Source organism: Dermacentor variabilis, chromosome 2 (genome assembly GCF_050947875.1).
Source record: "Dermacentor variabilis isolate Ectoservices chromosome 2, ASM5094787v1, whole genome shotgun sequence".
In the NCBI taxonomy this organism is placed as follows: domain Eukaryota; kingdom Metazoa; phylum Arthropoda; class Arachnida; order Ixodida; family Ixodidae; genus Dermacentor; species Dermacentor variabilis.
In genome coordinates this window covers 64,189,894-64,209,806 of record NC_134569.1, presented here as the reverse complement: position 1 = coordinate 64,209,806, position 19,913 = coordinate 64,189,894, and the positions used below count along the sequence as shown (strand labels likewise).

General features: G+C 45.6%; 1 protein-coding gene across 4 annotated transcripts in view; it reads right to left on the bottom strand.

Moving 5' to 3' along the window:
* Pka-C3 (Protein kinase, cAMP-dependent, catalytic subunit 3) overlaps nt 1–19,913 on the bottom strand; it is a 148,083-nt gene that overhangs the window by 9,741 nt on the left and 118,429 nt on the right. For 2 of the 4 annotated variants that reach the window (XM_075680802.1, XM_075680801.1), the window contains exons 2-8: nt 17,013–17,178; nt 11,102–11,365; nt 4,925–5,035; nt 4,632–4,751; nt 3,258–3,353; nt 1,690–1,747; nt 174–251 (exon numbers count right to left, since the gene is read on the bottom strand). In XM_075680802.1, the coding sequence (XP_075536917.1) occupies nt 174–251; nt 1,690–1,747; nt 3,258–3,353; nt 4,632–4,751; nt 4,925–5,035; nt 11,102–11,365; nt 17,013–17,178 (893 nt within the window). The remainder of the gene's footprint in view (nt 1–173; nt 252–1,689; nt 1,748–3,257; nt 3,354–4,631; nt 4,752–4,924; nt 5,036–11,101; nt 11,366–17,012; nt 17,179–19,913) is intronic. The other 2 variants (XM_075680804.1, XM_075680803.1) reach the window with 1 other exon arrangement.

The window sequence follows — 19,913 nt, the reverse complement described above, 5'->3', positions numbered from 1 at the left end:
GTGTTGCTTGTTACTTGGTACTTCTTGCACAAAAAATGATAAAGAACACATTTATTTTGTAACTGGCAGCTGGCTTTCAAAGTATTGCCAATGGTTCCTTCTGGGACGTTTCTGGTACCTCGATATGCAAAAATCGTATACACTTCGTTACAGAAGTAAATGTTCCTGCTCACCTTGAGTTTCTTTTCGAGGACGTCTTCCCAGTTCGTCCCTTTGAACCATCTGTGCCGCTTGACGTCTTCGGCACCGTTCTGAAATGTGTTCGCGTATATACAGCCATATTTGAAGACCAAACAATTAGAAAAGATTTCCTTGTGCGACTAATCTATAAAGAAACATACGCTAGGATGTTCCGGAAAACAATTTGAGAACAAAGCAAGCATTGGTGACCTCTTTTTGCCTGATTAACTGCCACCTGCCCCAACTTGTACGGCCCTAGCACAAGGAACCGATGTGTGCCACCTGTTGTGGACTTGCCCAGCCAAGTCCACAGCAGCTGGTACTGCAGGATTCATATCTAGCAACCCTTGATTAAAAGGTATAACCTCCGCAGTGACCGGATTAAGTGGGTTAAAAAGGGTTCTTATTACAAAGCTGCACTGAAGTTCCTGCACAATGTGGGTTGCATTTGTTAATTTAACATCTTTTTTTATGCAATCGTACACCTAAAAACAGCTGTTGTAAAGAAAATATAACTGTGTGTCCCCTATTTAACGTAATTCTTTAAAGCTTTCGCAGAACTCTTAAGGGAGTATACAATCACTCTTATTAGATACAAGCAGCATAAACCTACGCCATTCTGGAGATTGTGAGAACTCTTGGCAGCGGAGTTGAACCCAATACATTACCATATTCCCGCACAAAGAAGTTTCCAGCACCCAATCGATTTCAGAGTAAAGGTTCTGTAACATCACCGTAACCTACGATAAACATTGACTGATTTCATCATACACAGAACATTGCTACTGAGAAATTAAATCCGGCTTTCATCAGGGATCTCCGGACCACCCGACCTTGCGTCACAATGGCAAACGGTCAATCCGTCGAGGAATTAAAGAAGCTTAACCGAGGAAGCACTGCTTATGCCGAAACCGGACGGTGCTACGGGGAGGGAAGTCAGCAAGGCAAGGATATAATGATTTGCTCTCCTGCCACACTGCTTAATTAAGACTTGTTACGCAGTGCTCCTTCGTTTCATGAAAGCCCATGCACAGGCCGACCCTAATTAACACCCTTAAAACAAGCAAATACAGAAGCATAATTACGGTGTCATTACAAGTATCCTCACAGCAGGCGGTATGCACACATGATACAAATACTTGCACAACACACCGTGGTCAAGTTACGAAACTACGAAGGCTTCGCTGTGAGGCAAGGTATTCGAGAATTTTTTATTGGAACTGTCTAATGACAAATCAAGAATGTGCAAAAATAAAATATTTGACAGAGAAGAGGAACCTATCTGAGCGCGGTTCCATACGGGCTCGTTAACAAAAGTTCGTTTCGCATTTAGGGAGTACATAAATTAGAAACTAAATTAGTAAGCTAAGGTATTACTCATTTAACGAACTTTACGAGGCTACAGATGTAAATCTAGGTTCTCCTAATCATAGATTGTATTCTTTCATTGGAAGAAAGGTGTAGCATATGCGACTTCGACAGTTGCAACACAAAGGCGCAGAAAATTACCTTCATGCTTCCAAGCCTTTTCGTCCGGTCGTTCACCAGGAGCTTCTTTATCAGGTCTCTAAAGATGTGAAAGGTAAACTTAATGAACTTCTGTTACAGACTGGACTGAAAACCTTTACTTTGAATCACATTAACCGTAAGAACTGTTCCTTCGTGCAGAAGTTTCAACTAATGCAACAGGACTTGGCAGAATCATCTTTTCCATTACGGGCGTTCACACCCCTCGCTCCGCACTCGCGTTAACAAACATTACACTCCTTATGTATACAATCTTATACAAGAAGCAACACATTAACGTTTTTGAAGGCTTACGAACTCGGGAAGTATACGTGATAACTACCTTAGTTTGCGAGGCAAACAGTGGTCGAGTTTTTTTTTTTTTTTTTTTTTTTAGAATGGTGTGCGTTTGTGTGTTATGCTATGGCATCTATAGCAGGCCATTAGAGTATTAATACATCCGATTGTTATAAATGTCATTTAAATTCATTCCATGCAATAATAAATGCGCTTTTTTACTTTTTTTTTACTTTTTGTCGATTTGACGTCGCGTCTTATTGCAGAGACACGTTCCCAATTCACTCCAGCATTTAGATTTGACCTTGATTCAGAGTAGACTTTTTAGCCGCAAATGTTTACTGGTTCCAAAGCTAGCCAGAACCGAATCGCACCCATAGTTGTCAGGCTACTGCTGTGTGAACGCTGTGGCTGAGTACCAAGGGCCGAATTCAGAAAGCTTTTCTTTCATAAATGCTGCTTGTTTATGGCCGGTCGCATTCGCTATTAGTATCCATACAACAGAACGATTGGCTGGCATCTTTTCTCTGAGGAGCAGTTTTGGCGTGGTAACTTCTTGTGAATACAGACCCAGAAAAGAATGCGGTTAGATGCGGTAGGCTTGGGGAAAATAAGTTATTTTAATGATTCTCAGCAAAACCTGGCGATTAAGTGACGTAGTGCCTTGACATGTGAAACGGTGCATATAGTAAACGGAAACGCATGACAGCTCGCTTCCATATGCATACGTAAGTGCGGCGTACACGTAACAAATATCGTATGTGAGTATTTTCACGTCGTAGTTAAGATGCTGTTACTGGTGATAGCTGCAACGACCAAGGTATTTCTTCATTTTAGAAATTGGCCTCGGACTATTGCCACGGGTCACATGTCCTGCTTATGTATGCATGTTTGTCTTCTCTGCTTCAAGAAAGTCTAGAAGGTACACTCTTCAAGGTTCACCGTATGGTGTTCCTTTCATCAAGAACGGAACACTTACAACGCGAATACAGGAAACACTGCCAGCTCAAATGTCCTTTTCTGTATCTCGAACAGGCGGTGACATTTCTGTCTTCAAACACAGAACTTGAGAGAGAGGAAAGGCAGGGAGGTTAACCAGCTGAGAGTAAATTTAAATATTTATGACTTACGTATAGCTAACTATTTCGAGTACAGTGAACACATGTAACTGAAATCTTGTATTCGGGTAGGGGAGAGAGTTGTGGAAGTCGGTCTTTGTTTAGCAACAAATGAAACATTTGCACTACCCGTTTTGACTAAATACAAAGACTTACTTTGCGACGGGATCAATGTGTCTTGGCCACTCCACTTTTCCGGCCAAGATTTTCTCGTAGATGGCAAAGGGGTTGTCGTCGAAATAAGGAGGATACCTAACAGAGAGCAAAATCAAAGTGAGGTGCAGCGGTGTGCGCGGGACATACGCGCTGTGGACTTAACCAGTAGGCAAGTGAACCGGAATGGCGCCGTTGTGCGTTCGCCAGTGTCCGTACATTGACATAACTCGTTTTCAAGCGCGGATACGCACTTCCCCCTAGCTGCCCTTTCCCCTCGTCTTTCACGTTTATGCCGTTATATGGCAAAATCGCTCGGTAAATGTGAGTTATTTATCGTCTCAGAGCTGCTACCCACCAATCTAGCGGAAGCAGTCATTCTCCTTTAAAATTTTTGTGCGCAAACAAACAGGGACGAAGAATAGGAGCAACACAAGGACGAGCGCTTTTTAACAACTGGTTTTATTTTTGAATAACCACCTGCTTAAATACCCACAGATCTGCGCGACCTGTGGGTAATTTTTAAGATGAATCTGTTCCAACTAGGCCGACTCGCAGTTATGCTTCAGTCATTTTCCCTCAGCGTTCCTCTGCACCAATATGGTTTAGCTGTTTCTGTTTCGCAAAATTTGTCAACTAAAACAGTTACTACTTCTATTTTCGTGGCCGGCAAGGATTTTGCCGCCTCGAAAGGAAGTTTAAAGCCGCACACAGCGGAGATAAAATTATACGTACGCGCTGTCATGTGTAGTGAGAGCAACAACCTAAACGTGTGGCAAGCCAGCCTCGAGCAAACCGTTTAAGAGGCAAACCAGTGACTCCAGACAATCTGACCGGTCACAAACGCTCTAAGGACGGCTTGGCGTAGGCGAGATATAGTTCTACTACACAGGTGCTCTCGAGCGTGGTTTATTATCGTCGATTGCTGGTCTAGTTGGCGTTGCATATTGATCATTGCGCTCAGCGGGGGGAAAAATGTCGCAAAAGAAGAGGTGGTGTGGACAGGACAGTCGCTCGTCTGTCCTGGCCTCTCGTGGCCTATGTTTTCCCGACACCCCCCCCCCCCCCCCCTCCCTCTGCTCAGCGCAGTTATCGCTATTTAGTGAGTGCAGATCAACCTCGGTGAATATGGAGCGCTGCCACCTGGCACTTGAATTCAAGCACGTTTCACTCCCACGCTTCTTTGTGTCAGAGGTAAGCTCATCCGAAACGGTTAGAAGGATAACCAAAAGCAGCGAGATTATATTACAACAGAAAGAGGGTACAAAAACGACGACGCGCAAGGCGTCATCGCGAGATTATAGTACGATAGGCTGGCGTATGCACAACGACGCTATTTTCATACTGCATAGTAAGTGTACTGGACAATGGACGTACCCAGCAAGCATCTCGTAGATGAGGACGCCCAGCGCCCACCAGTCGACGGCGCGGTTGTGTCCCTTGCTCTGGATTATCTCGGGTGCCAGGTACTCGGGCGTGCCGCACAGCGTCCACGTCCTGCATTTTGTGTACGCGCGCGAGTGCGTGCAACAGAGACAAAAAAAAAAAAAAAAGAAGGAACAAGGGTTACACGCGACAGTGTCGAGGCCACCGCCTCATTTCCACACCCGCAATCCTCCCCCGCCTTTATTTGTATTTTCTTTCTCGTCACGATTAGAGGCCGGATTCACCTAATTGACTCCTCTGAGAAGTCGTCCCTTTCGGCAACCAACCGCAACGGCGGCGACTGGCTCCTCAATCCTCCGCGGAGTGCCACGGCCATCGCCAGCACCGACCAGTCGCTGCGACGCACGATGGACGAAAGGAACGATTGGTTAAAGGAATCGATTAGAGAGTTCGGCAGCGCGCCGGGTGTTTATTGCCGCATACGGCGAAAATCTGCAATATTTCGGAAACGATCCACGTGCATGCGCGTTTTTTTGCGCGTTATGTTACGGGATTTCGAGGTGGATACAATGATTAGAGAGAGAGAGAGAAAACAAGGAGAGTATGAGCAGAAAGAACAACCAGACGAGCGTCCGGATTGCTACGCTACACTGAGGGCAGGATAAATGGGGAATAACAAAAGTAGAAGGATGACCTTGTGTTCACTTTGTTTGTATAGCCATTCGTGTTTGCTGGCAGTAAGTAGTAGAGTGTTTCGTGTTGGAAAGATAGGGGTTCAGAAAGTAAAGACGACGAATGACGTGTGCGGCTGTATCTATAGTGTGAGGACACTTCAACCACGCCATATAGGGTAAAGCAGTTAGAAGAGAATGAGATGGGTGGATTAACACGGCAGTGTTTAGAGGGTGGTTCATAGGAATGAGTACAACCCGGAGGATCTAACGGCGCTTGCGTATAGGCCTGTTTTTCGTTGTTCCCCACTGGCCCGTCTATGCGGGCAGTCTCATGTCTGTATACACGAAAGGGTTTCAAATTAATCTCCCTGGAATTCAAGCATGCAGCGTATATGGAACAACGTCGCTGATGTTTGAACAGCGCTCCTCGGTTATTCCTGCAATAACGAACTGCTTGGGAAACACGTCCCCTCTCCAACACTTTCACATTAAGACGCTTAGGGGCCCTGGTTGCGAAGTTACAGCTCGGGAATTCCGAAGAAATGTTTATAAAGTGCAGTTACCACTCCACTTGAGGGGCACTGCAGTCTCCCAGCCGTAAACTATCTATGTGGAGTGCCGAGTGGAGGAGAAACGGGCACGAATAGGGAGGTAAATATATTCAAGATCATGTTGCTGTTAAATAATAGCCCCGCACCAATTTTAGGGTAGATCGGGTTTTAAAACTTGCTACCGACATATTTATGAAGAAATTTGTAATAATAAAAAAATATCAACGCGAAAGCGGACGGAGGAACTAAAGAACAAACGGACATAAGCGCATTTTGAAATGTATTACGAACTATAGCCCCGGCAAAACAGGAGGAAGCTAGAGCCTGTCACACAACTTGCTGCAAGGGACTTCTGAACGTTGCCGCTGTACGGAACATGCGTTCTCAAACGAAGAGTTGGCCGTGAAATCCATCTCATAATATATACATCCCCAATGAGTGGCGCTATAGAACTGCGCTCTCAAGACATTCTTTCAGTCAGGGCCTGACTCCAGCGCCTTGGCAAGTACGATCACTAAAGTCGCACCCTGAGGCAAAATACATCTCACCACGGTTGGTTTACAGGTAACCCTCTTTTTATGACTGCGCCAGGAATCATACCGAGAAGAAAAGCAACTCGTCGCCACCGTCAAGCTTAAAGAAGCGCCCACACTTCGCAGCTGTTGTACGCGTAAAAGCTTTTTCGTATGGTGAAAACGCTAACCTTCTTTCCTAGGCAGTACGGGCTTGGGATGTTAAAAGAACCCGCGCGCCTCGGCCACGTATAAAAGACGCACAAGCGCTAGCTGTCGACCCGTCGCTCCGCAGCGCTCGCTCGGTGCTTGCGAATGCAGCACTTGTAAAAACACGGCACCCGTGTATGCGCCGTCTCATGAATTCTGCACGGGTCTGTGGATGTAGAGGGCGCGCACAAGCACGCCGCTTCCTATGTGACATATATAGTGGACACTAAAACGACGAAAAGTCCCCGAGCTCGTGAATTTTGCAGCGCGCACGTATGCTTATAAGAAATGTAGCGACGGTAAGCCGTTTCGAGAAGAAATGTGTCCGGGCGACGCGTGCACAGATGCCGCGAGTATCGGCGAAGCGGCTATGAAGATGCCATTCTTCCCTTCCTGCCGTTGCGACTCCCTACAAACTGTAAATGCCAACGTCGCCCGAATGTCGATAAAGCGCGGAAAATGATTACATTTGTGCCGGCACTCATTCTTTCCTAAACTATATAATATTTTGGTTCCTTTATCAGCAAAGATTTGGTGCTAAGGATCGGTAAGAAGAAGGCATGTGACACTTCCTTGTGTTGACACAAAATGTTACGTTCCTTGCGCAACATCCGCGCGCGCAACGTCAAATAGCCACGTAGCCAATTTAAAAATGAAAAGTTGACAACGTCGGTCAACGGCCACCGCTATGAGCTCTCGTAACATGCACTTTCCAGTGACATACGGAGAATGTGAAAAAAAATCATAATTACGGGTTTGAACACACACACACACACACACACACACACACACACACACACACACACACACACACACACACACACACACACACACACACACACACACACACACACACACACAAACGCGCGCGCGCATATATATATATATATATATATATATATATATATATATATATATATATATATATATATATATATATACATATGCTGACGTACGTCAGTGTAGAGTACACTGTAGCCAGTGCAAGCCATATATTAGAGTGTACTAGAATACCATCTATACACTCGCATAGACGAGCGGAACCTGAGCATTTGTTGAAAGGCCCATTCACACCGGAGAAAAAGGCCATGATATCTCTTTTCAGTGGATACCAGGTCATTGCGGTATCATTGGAAATGATGACGCCGACAAGGCAGCTCGGACGTCAAACCAAGAAGACCGTTGCATCCCCATTCCTCTCTCAAGGACCGACGCCGCGAGACAACTTGGCATTCTAGCATGCACGATCTCCTTAGTACAGTGGAATACCGTACATACAAGGCGCACAAGACTGCACAGACTAAACCCGTCACTTCAACTCAGACCTCCAGCCGGTCTGCACCGGCGTGAAGCGTCTCTTCTGCTTCGGTTATGGCTTGGAGTTGCCTTCACGAATGCCTACTCAGCACTAATTGGAATGGCTGATAGTCCTGCATGTGATGTTTGCGGATGCGAGGAGAACATTGACCATTTATTGTGCCATTGTCCTCAATTTCAAGCACAAAGACAGTCGTTGTCCAACACATTGAGGAAACTAGATGATCGTCCTCTGAGTGAACAGATAATATTAGAACACCGTCCCGACCGATCGTCCACTCAAAAGGCAGTGAAGGCACTTTTGTGTTTTCTCAGAACTTCTGGTTTGCTCGAGCGACTTTAGCTCAAGTGCTGTCCGTACACGTATCTACACTTTCTCTCTCCCTTCTTTCTCTTCCCCTTCTCCCATCCCCCAGTGTAGGGTAGACAACCAGACTATAGACTGGTCAACATCCCTGCCTTCCTGTATTCTTCTCTCTCTCCCCCCCTCCCCGCCCCCTTCACACCTGCGATTTGAGGAGGTCGCGCGACCATTTGCGACTCGCGACCAAAAAGCGACCGAAGGTGATTGATGTTCCCACCGGCAAACCCGGCTGAGCGCGACCCGCAAGTCGTAATCCCGGAGATTATCGTTCTCAGCGAGAACTCTCAGAATATATGGTGGCGTGCACTTTGTATTTGCCGCGACGCGGGAGGAGGCCGGATGTAGACACATTAAAGATCACTTCCGGTGCGCCAGCGATTGATTTATCAGTTTTGCGACCACGGTCGCGCGACTGAAAAATCGAGCACCGAGCGACTGGCCCAAAATGGTCGCTTTTCTCGAAAAGCGACCATTTGCGACCATTTGCGACTTGGTCGCGCGACCACTGTCAGTCGCCGGTGCGAATGAGCCTGAATAATGAACGGAAGCCTAGCCATCAACAGCTTCGCTGTAAAAATCCGAGGACACCTAAGCACTTCTTACTAGTTGTGAATGCGGGAGCATTGATGTCCATTTGAACGCCGCTGAGCGGTCCTCCGAGTTATGAACTCCTCGCGGGCAATTTGGTCTTACCGAAACGCAGTTAGAACGCAGGTGAGAGCTTGTGCGGACAAGGAACGCGCGGATAACACAGGTTTGCGAGAGCGAGGGTGATTAGGCAGAGCGCGCTTGACCTGCCTGACGGAGGGTGATTTGGTGTTGCGGCGATGCCCACTGCCCTCATGCGACACCAGGCGCGTAAATGCCACAGCAGCTGTTCCCTTTCGCCCGCTCTGCTCCGTCGAACCGCGCTCGTGACGTGGCGGCACAGCCAATGAGAATTTAGGTGCCATTTCGCTGCTACAGACGCGGGACGCCGGCTTTCTCGCTCAATGAGCCATTTGACGCATCAAAATGGAAAAAAATCGGCCTCCATTCCACCCCGTGAAAGTGAATGTATGGCGAAGATGTTGCCCACGTTAGACAAGCCCCACCGCCACAAACCACGTACGTCAAGCGCGCGCGCACGTGCGCGCAAGTGCAGCACATCCTCATTCTTCTAGGCCCTCCGCCAAGCGCAACTGCATTACTGAACTATTTGAATTTTTCAAAGTAGATTGCGTCAGAAAATTCGTAAAGTACGACTGACACAGAAGCTGAAGACACGATATCTTCGGATTGCAAGTCGAATATACGAGAAAACGTAATTGTGTTATGCGGAAACTCAAAGACAAAGCGGTTTTCCAGCTGCCGTTTGAGATCTGTCCGAGTGGCCGCTAGCTGGCGGCACTGTTTTTGGATGAGCACGAGCCCACGAACATGGGCAGGACATGTAATGAGGAGGGAAGATAACCGATGGTCATTAATGGTTACGGACTGGATTCCAAGGGAACGGAAGCGTAGCAGGGGGCGGCAGAAAGTTAGGTGGGCGGATGAGATTAAGAAGTTTGCAGGGACGACATGGCCACAATTAGTACATGACCGGAGTTGTTGGAGAAGTATGGGAGAGGCCTTTGCCCAGCAGTGGGCGTAATCCGGCTGATGATGATGACGATGAGCCCACGAAAAATCCTGACCAACCCAGAGGCTGCAGGTAAAAGCTTCCCTGTGAAAAAAAAACAGTACAGGTGCAACGACCTTACACGCCTGACTCTGCATGCTGCCGTCTTCCGCAGACGACCAGGCAGAATGCTGTCCAAAAGCTCAGAGTAACGCTCTCTGTTTTCCGCATGTGCCCGTCTTACCGCTTCTGACGGCTTCAAACTGCGGGTGCGCGAAGCGCGTACCTAAAAGCGTGACTTGGAGACAAGACGCGCGTATTCTTAGCTCTGTTCCTGGAAACGCCTTATACGCTGCCAAGTCTTTCTCTATGGCCAAGTGGCGACGGAAGCTGCTTCCCTAAATGACTATACTAGTTCCTGAACATGGGCCTTTGCTTTACGTGAGAAGAGGGTATACGTCGAATAGAGAAGCAACCGCTTACATTTAGGTGCGAGCACCGAATAAGCTCGTATGCGACTTAAAGACATGCTAATACAGCGTGCTCTGTAAAAACATGACGACTAAGAAGTTTCTTGGGTGTCTATACCGTGATCAATTGAGGCAAGCAACGCAGGCACAGCGCCATTCGAAGAGAAGTGAATCGTCAAAATTTGCAAGCATACGTAGAAGTCAGACGTTTCTACCGGGTGCGCCAGTGTTCTGCACCGTCTCTTTTACTATCTCTTTTACGCTCTGTGGCAGTTTTCTTTTCCTGAGTAAAAGCTTATGGAGCATTACGTGATATTGGCGTAAAAATGCTCCTCTAGGGTCTTCAGAAATACCATTGCCTTTTCACCAAGTTCCAAACGACAGTGCCTTTTTTACATGACTATCTAAATGAATTTAGTAATCTGTTTCATTGTTCCCGCAACATGTGATGACGCACAGGCCCCAATGTCGCAGGAGTGATGAAACAGAAGACCAGACGCTATAAATGTCGAGCGGTTTATTCAAGGCAATATGACATTCATGCCAGACGCGCGCCGTCTTCTTATTATGAATGAATGAATGAATGAATGAATGAATGAATGAATGAATGAATGAATGAATGAATGAATGAATGAATGAATGAATGAATGAATGAATGACTTCTAATCGTGCTGACACGTCTTTCTTGTGAGAGTATTTCAAGTGAATCCAGGAGGCAAATGTGTCAGAGAAAGAAAAGAGAGAGATAGAGAGCGACAAAGACCTATCGTGCAGCTTCTTGGCGAAGCCAAAGTCGGTTATCTTGAGGTGTCCCTCTCGGTCCAGCAGGAGGTTCTCAGGCTTGAGGTCCCGGTACACGATATGCATCCGGTGCAGGTACTCCAGGGCGAGCACGATCTCAGCCGCGTAGAAGGATCCCGTGGCCGATGTGAAGCGACCCGCGTTGCGCAGGTACGTGAACAACTCGCCGCCCGAGACGTACTCGAACAGCATGTACAGGCACGTTGCGTCGTGATGCGTCCAGGACCTGCACGCCGGGAGCACCGGGCAGAGAGAGAGTTGTTCCGAACGTGACTTACAGGCAGCAAGTGAAAGCAGCCTTCATACCGCCATTTGCATTCTACAGGTCCACGACTTATATGCAAGCTTAAATGTGCTGATATTGCGCGGCGCGAACTAGAAATGGCTAGAATTTTCAAGCTCGTTTATTGCGGCTGCACTAGCCTCGTTCAAATGTAAAAACACACAAAAACACGCACTTGTGGGCCGGGCAGGTTCGAAGGAAAACTCTAAAAGAAGCTACGACAAGAACCACGTCAAGTGCTACGATATACCAGCTCCGCAATTGGCTTCGCTCCAAAAAGTCAATGTCTCAGCCTAAATTTGTCTCTGAGGTCTCTGCACCTTGCGTGAGACATCTAAGATCGGGCCATCTGGGAAGGTGGCCGCGCGAACACCGAGTCAGACATAAAGAGCATCTTTCCTAGACAGCAACACTATTCCTAAGCGTAATATGTTTCCCCAACAGCTTACTACATTGACTCGTTTTTGATCACTTCTTTCTTTCTTTATTTACTTGTGTTTCATTTATATTTGTTCTATATCACTCTTTAATATTAAATGTTTAGAAGATGTTGGCGTCATTAATTGGCGCCGGTTACTCCTTTTCCCACAGAAATACAAATAATTAAGGCTAGAGACATAAAAAAATTACACAATATCATACTATAGTCAACTTATATATATATATATATATATATATATATATATATATATATATATATATATATATATATATATATATATATATATATATATATATATATATATAGGCAAGCCCATACAAAGTCAAGAAACATAAATAAGTGAAGCACATTCAGTCGTAAAGCAAAGTCACATATTTTTAATCCCTTTAACCTGGGACAAAATAACGCTGTTTTTATGTAGTACATGCCGTTCCCGTCTTTATTTCTTTAATTGGTCTTTTTTCTGACATTATCTTTTGACCAGTCGTTTAATTTTCTTTCTATTGTTTAATACCAATAACATCCATTTCTAAAATGTCCAACCCTAAGCCCACTGGAAATAAATATGATACACGCCAGCGTAATCGCTGGTTAGTGCCTCGATCACGCACCAAGTATGGCGACCAGATTCTATGAAAGTTATTCCAAATATGTCCGCTTATTGGCATTGATGTCAACATAGAAAATATGACTTCAACAGATGTTAGATCATTGTCTTTATAACCATAGCGCTAATTTATAGCAGCCATTCATTATAAGTGTGATTTATCCAATTGCATAACAGTAATCCAGTTCTCTGTCTTTTCAACATGCGTGTATATTTTACCTTCCATTATTTTATTGCTTGAGCAATAACTATTGTATCCTGTTAAACTTTGCTTTGCAACCATTCTGAATTATTGTTGTAATAATTATCCGATCTGGTGTTTGATATCTTATGTTTACTATTAAATGTCACTGCTTTGCGGCCTTTGTAGGTAGTGGGAGCTAGTCAAGCTGCTTTTGTGCAGCTTATACTCCCGCCATCCTTCATGTACAGCACATTATAATGAAGATTAAGTTCAAATTTCTATTATAATTTTAGGCTGTCCGCCCGATTGTCGGCCAATCCTTTATTGCGGATGTGAGTCGCGAATTGAGTGAGCGGCGAGGGCGCGTACTCGGCTTGTCCCACGGCCACAGGGACGAATTGATGAAAGGAAAACAGCCGACCCCAACCAAACAACTCGTTCGTTTTGTCGGCTTTCTTGCACGCTTCAATGTTCGGCAGAAAAGTCCGCTTGCGCGTCAGCCGTACTTTTCTTTTTTTCTCCCTCTCTCTCTCTCTCTCTCTGCACTAGCGAGTCTTACGGACAAGGACATGCGGCCGCGCACTACGTCGTTTCACGGAGAGCTACTGAGATTCCGAAGCGCGTGCCTAAGTAGGCTATTTCTCGGAATCCTTTTCTCGCCGACGTCTTGGACAAGATAAACAGAGAGGACATATTTCCTATCCGTGACAGAGAGGACGGCTAACAACCCCAGCCACAAACAGGACACTTCTACGCATGCAAATACGCTCATCGCAAAGAAGCCCCGACGCGCAAGGCGCGTGCAGCGCGTACCGTCAACGTTCCTCGCAAGCTACACACAGTTCATTCAACCTCAGATTAAAATATTTTCATTCCACTCTTTCCCCTCTTCTCGCACTTGCTGCTCCTCGACACGAGAGCATCAATCCTTTGGCAACCATTTTATTCACCTTCGCTGTTCTGAAAGTTCGAATCACAAGATATGGCAAATATTTGGCCGTCGTTCGTAGCATAAGACATTGAAGAAAAAAAAAAAAGGAAGAAAAAACGGTCTAAAGCTTTTAAAGTCCGGCTTAGCGTCGCTCTGCAAGCACTAGCTACAGCTCATGAGTTCCTTTTCCCGACTGTGGCTGCATGTTTTGCTGAAGTCCAGTTAAGCCCGGTAAGCGCCAGGAAGCTCTCATCGTAATTGAAACCACGTGCTGTTTCGATCACTCTCCCGAGCGGTCTCGCGGGCATACAGTACATCCCTGCTGAGAACCAGAAGCGCTTCGCTTTCCGGAAGATTGACCGGCACCTCAACTAGCGCTTCCTTTTTTTCTTTTCTTATGTTGTACTGACGTTGCGCCTGAGATATTTCCTTTTTTTTTACTTTACTTTTCACGCGTCTCCCTGCAGAAGGTGTTAACAAAACAAGAAGCCGGGAGAAGTTTGAGCTACCACTCTGTTGTCTAGAGAGTTCGAGCGAATAAAGCAAAGCAGCAACAGCACCAAATCCGTTTACGGGGAGTCGAAAATGTGCGACACGTGGCATTTACTTTGAATCGGGTTCAGCAGACGTGAAGTGAGTGTGCGCTGTGTCCACTCTCGTTTCAATAAAATAAGGATAGCGTCGTTTCCTGTGAAATATTATAACGCGTTCACTGTCACCGTTAGCGGAGCTTAGCGGGGCCATGTCGGGACGCATCCTTCCTTGTAAGACCGTCCTGACTTGATTTGATTTCTTTTCGAAACGACACTGCAAACATGAGTGAAGTGATCATTTATGCCTTTCACAATGTTGGCTATGCACTAGCGTTCGTTACGCCTGTGTATTATTATGTTTTTCTTTAAATCTTGTCTAAGTCTGAATTATTTGCATGACAATGCCATGTTTCTCATTAAATAACCTTTGTATACTGTTTCTTTCTTTGTTCCTTTGATGATGTTATTCAGTTCCCTCTGTGTTTTTTTTTTCTTCTTCCTTTTGAGTTTTGTCATCCGAGCTAAAGTTTGGGATAGACGGACCTTTACAGTGAGAGAGAGAGAGATGAAGATGAAAGGCAGGGAGGTTAACCATATATCAGTCTCTGGTTTGCTACCCTACACTGGGGATGGGAAATAGGGATTAGAAAGATGACAGAGAGGAAAACTCTAAAAAAAAAACACACACACACACACAACAGGCGTTCCCGTTAAAGACGTCCGCAAAGGCCAGTAGATCGCAGAAAGCGCAATAGCGCTTGCACGGCCTTCTTCTGTGACGTTAGGTCCCTTCGGTGGTGTAGAATTCTTTCTTCCGATAGCGGTTGGTCGTCCAGTTGGTCAAGTTCGTGACCTTTACAGTGAGTTTGCTTATATGTTTCCGAGCTTCATGCACACAATCTTTTTTCTGCGTAGGTCGCTATGATTATACTTGTATGTCGACCGTTACATCTCTTTGTTTCGTTGAGACGCAGTGCATAAGATGCAGAATAAAGAAAAAGAGATAGAGAGATCAACAAGAGCAGCACCGTAAAATGATGTCTCGAAGCAATCTATCCTGCCAACTTCGTTATTGATCTGCTTTAAAGTGACACTGTGCTTGAAAACAGAGGTGGTTCAACCAGGTTGCGTGGTAGCTGTCCTCTATGGCCTGTAAAGATGACCATTACCATGGCAGGCTTGATTTTTTTTATTAACAGTGAATCTGCAGTTGCACGACCCCGCACCAGCCTCCAGCGCTGTCGAATGTTCAGAACAGCGTCAGTTCAAACGTGTTCACTCTCCCTACCTTAGGGAAACAGGTGTTTTATATTTTTTTGTAGGTTACGCCAGATATCTTTTTCTGAAGGAACTACAGCACCCAATATTTTATGTAATACTTAAACAAAAGGCAGAATGAATGCAATTTTCACCCATGAAATTTTTATTAACGAGATGTGTGTCATAAAAGACATAAATTGCCGAAATCAAGATTGTGGGATAAAATTAAACAAAGTTTGTAAAGACACGCTTGTATCTACTAATAAAAAATGAAACAAAGATTGTGAGATACACAAAACGTACTGCCGTCTAATTGGCACTGTTTCTGAAAAAATCAAAATTTTTCATTGAACAGATATTCCACTACTAAAATTTAAGTGCAAACACTACAGTTTGGCATGCCAGGCTGCAGCCGTGGATGTTCCGGGCTGGCTTGCGTTGTCGTCGGTCTGAGAGTCAAAGTCCGACGAATAGGTAGCATCCTCAGACTCGCTGCTGCTCGAACCAAGGATACCGTCAGCCACAAATGCAGCGGAATTGCGAGATCTGCGATCTTTCGAAGCGCGCACCGCTTCCGGAGGCGGCTAGTTTTACTTTCTGCTTTGACGATCGCCAAAACTTCGGAATGCGTTCAAAAATTAACGCCTGGTGGGACAAAAGCAAACTGCTTAGAAAACAAAAATATAGTTCTCCTCCTTCACGTCCTACGACGCAGAGTGTCCGTGAACGGCGCGGAAAGTCTCGAAAGCGGCGTTTGAAATCATTCGATAGCGGGTGGCCATTTTTGCTTTCTACGTTGAGGAGCGCAAAAACTTCGGAGCGCGTTCCAAAATGACCGCCTGGGGAAAAAAGGCAAGCTTCTAAGGAAACAAAAGAATAGTTCTCCTCCTTCACGCCCGATAGCGCAGTGTGTCAGTCAGCGGCGCGAGAAGTTTCGAAACAGGTGTTTTAAACCATAGTTAGCGGGCTAACGATGGCCAGTGGGCGCGGTACGGAAATAGGATAGCTCCTCCATCCGGAAGCGAAACAAACGCACTCGCCACTGAATGCTGCCGTCTTTTTTGGACATCATTTAGAGCACCAACAAACTATAGCACAAATATTGCGGTCACCTTAGCGAGATGCGTTCATAAGGTTAATCTGTTTCGGTCTGCGGGCACTGTATAATCTTGGAAAACGTTCGGTATTTTCTGTTTTCTGCATGAGATGTCACTATACGCCAGCGTACCCGGGAAATGGTATACACAATAGCCTGTCTAACCAGGTTGCTGTTTGCAGATATACCACACAAATATGTCTTAAACACGACAGCCTAAAGGTAGAAGTGTCATGCAAGAGCTATATAATTGAAATCCTTTCCATGAAAAGCTGGCTTGCGACCGTGCGCCCCGGGCCCGTTTTCAGCGCATTATACTGGTGCTCCTGATGATGATGATAATCTTTAATGGCACCACCTTAGTACTCGGGTGGTGGGACCCCTTCCCCCTTCTCCCTTTCCCCATGCCATCAAGCTCGTTCTTTGAAACATTATGTCGCATTTCCATATTTTAGTATCCTTATACTCTAAGCTACAAGGGAACCCTGCTGTGCGCAGGTGGGAGGCGGCAAAAGGAGATGCATCGTTTCAACTCACATGCGGATGATGAAAGGGTGTTGCACTTGGAGTAGGATGGCCTTCTCATTCTTGACGTGCTCGACCTGTTTCAGCCGGATGACGTCCGAGATCTCCAGGATCTTCATGGCGTGGAAAGCTCCGCTCCGGTCACGACACAGGCAGACGCGGCCGAAAGTGCCCGTTCCTGCGTGGAGGAAAGACGCCATCTTAAAAAAATGCTATCACCTTTACGAACGTGGACGGGCCTTCTGTAGCCCGTCTGTGCTGTACCTTCGCTGTGCAGTCTCCGCCTTAAATGGACTGCCCGACGTTAATCGCCGGACGTGTGGCTCACATTATTGTTTTTACTTGGGGACTTCGTTGGGAGTAATCAATTGGCGCCCACATAGGGAACGCATTTCTGGAGTGTTTTCTGCGCGGAGGCGTCCGGCATCGGCGCGTCTGTTTTGCTCTGCGCGGTGATCTCGCCGTAATCCCGGCCAAGGTAAGTTCCACATGGTTACAAATTAAGTGAGATTCCTCGTGATACGCTTTTGCACCATAGTGACCATAATGTGCTCTTTGAAATGGACGCGTCAACGCCGGGCGATGTGGCGCGGGAGATACGCCGTAAATGCCTTCCTTGTGGTTGCCATTTGACCTGTCCCTTTCTCCTCTATGCCGCATGACAAAAGCCGTAATTAAAGAACGGAACGAGCAAATATGTATGGCCAGTAAACAAAATGCGCACCGCATTAAAGCTACGCGCGGATTGGCAAGGCTGCATTCAGAAGACAAGGAGCAAGGAGCGTTTGTAGAGCTCAAAACTCATTTCACCAACTCCAAATACGAAATCTGGTTGGTACGGCACAATATATAACGACCGATGTTTTGTCACGTTCTGCAGATTCTTAAATTTTAAGAGCTTTCCCGCAATTACTTAAGCTTCAGAGCAGAGAGTGCGAGAGCGACAAAAAGGGTTATGGCAAAAGTAATCTCGTGACGACTGCCAACGGTAATGCGAAAAGCAATCGAGCAATGTAGCGACAGGCCATATTTTCGAAGTCGCGTTTATTTAACACGTGCAGTGGTAATTATGAGACTTTCGTTGCTTCGGATATATGCCACATACTCCGATATCATCCCACTGTGCTATGGCACTGGCTTGCCAAGATCGCCCGTCAACATAGAGGCATGACGACGACTGTATGACGAAGACGCAGTTACGATAAAATGACGAAGAAGGAATGATATCGATCGAACGACAAAGGCGTATAACGACGATGCCATGACGACAACCAGATTAAAAAGCGGGAATGACGACGATGACACGGCACCAAGACAGCATGACGACGACGATATAACAACGGATGCATGATAGCGTCTGCGTGATTACGACGCAATGATAACGAAGGCGTGAAAATGGTGGCATAATCACGATTGAATGACTAAGATGGAAGGATGTCGATGAATCGACGAAGGCGGTATGACGACGGCTACATGACAATAATGGTAAGATGATGGTAAAACGATAGCGTGACGACGATGGCATGACGAGAGTACTACGTCGAAATTACAATCATGACGATGGTATGACCGCGAAGGCCTCCCGAGGATGGCATGACAAATAATGGATGACAACGTTGCAGTGACGACGATCGCACGACAATGGCGTGATGACAATGTGGTGACGACGAGTGTATGATTACAATAACGTGACAATGACGGCATCACGAAACCTCTGTGATGAACATGGCGTGGCGAAGACGGTATAACGAGAGTTGGATGACGAAGCTGTAGTGATGATGAGGACATGGCCACAACGGTATTACGACGACGGTCCGAGCCTGTCTAGAGATGCCGGCATGGCAAGGGCGTTATAATCGCGACTGAATGAAGATAATATGATTACAATACAATGACGAAGAAAGATTGACATGGATAGAACGACGACGGCGGTACGACGACGACGGCATGACCACAATGCGAGGGCGTTACTGAAGCGATGACAATTATAAAACGACAGCGTGACGACGACTGTGGGATGACGACACGTGATGACGAGAGTTGTGTGAGAAAGCTGCGATGACGACGATGCAATGACCACGATCGACGGCACCACGATCCCGAACACATAGCAAGTAGCCTCCGTTTTTACGCAACTTGGACCAGTCGGAGTAGAAAGCATGACGAAGGCAGGATGAAGAGAGTAAGATAACGAAGCTGGAATGACGATGATTGAATGACCACGACGGCACCGCTATGGTAGTATGACAACGAACGCATGACGGCATGACGACACTAACATATCCCGAAGCTGGAATGACCACAATGGAACGACCACGATGGCATCACGACCATGAGCTTAGTGGCCATAGATAGATAGATAGATAGATAGATAGATAGATAGATAGATAGATAGATAGATAGATAGATAGATAGATAGATAGATAGATAGATAGATAGATAGATAGATAGATAGATAGATAGATAGATAGATAGATAGATAGATAGATAGATAGATAGATAGATAGATAGATAGATAGATAGATAGATAGATAGATAGATAGATAGATAGATAGATAGATAGATAGATAGATAGATAGATAGATAGATAGATAGATAGATAGATAGATAGATAGATAGATAGATAGATAGATAGATAGATAGATAGATAGATAGATAGATAGATAGATAGATAGATAGATAGATAGATAGATAGATAGATAGATAGATAGATAGATAGATAGATAGATAGATAGATAGATAGATAGATAGATAGATAGATAGATAGATAGATAGATAGATAGATAGATAGATAGATAGATAGATAGATAGATAGATAGATAGATAGATAGATAGATAGATAGATAGATAGATAGATAGTGTTTTCAAGAAGGGATTACAACGCACGGACTCTCTACGAAGAAAGCGTGGTGT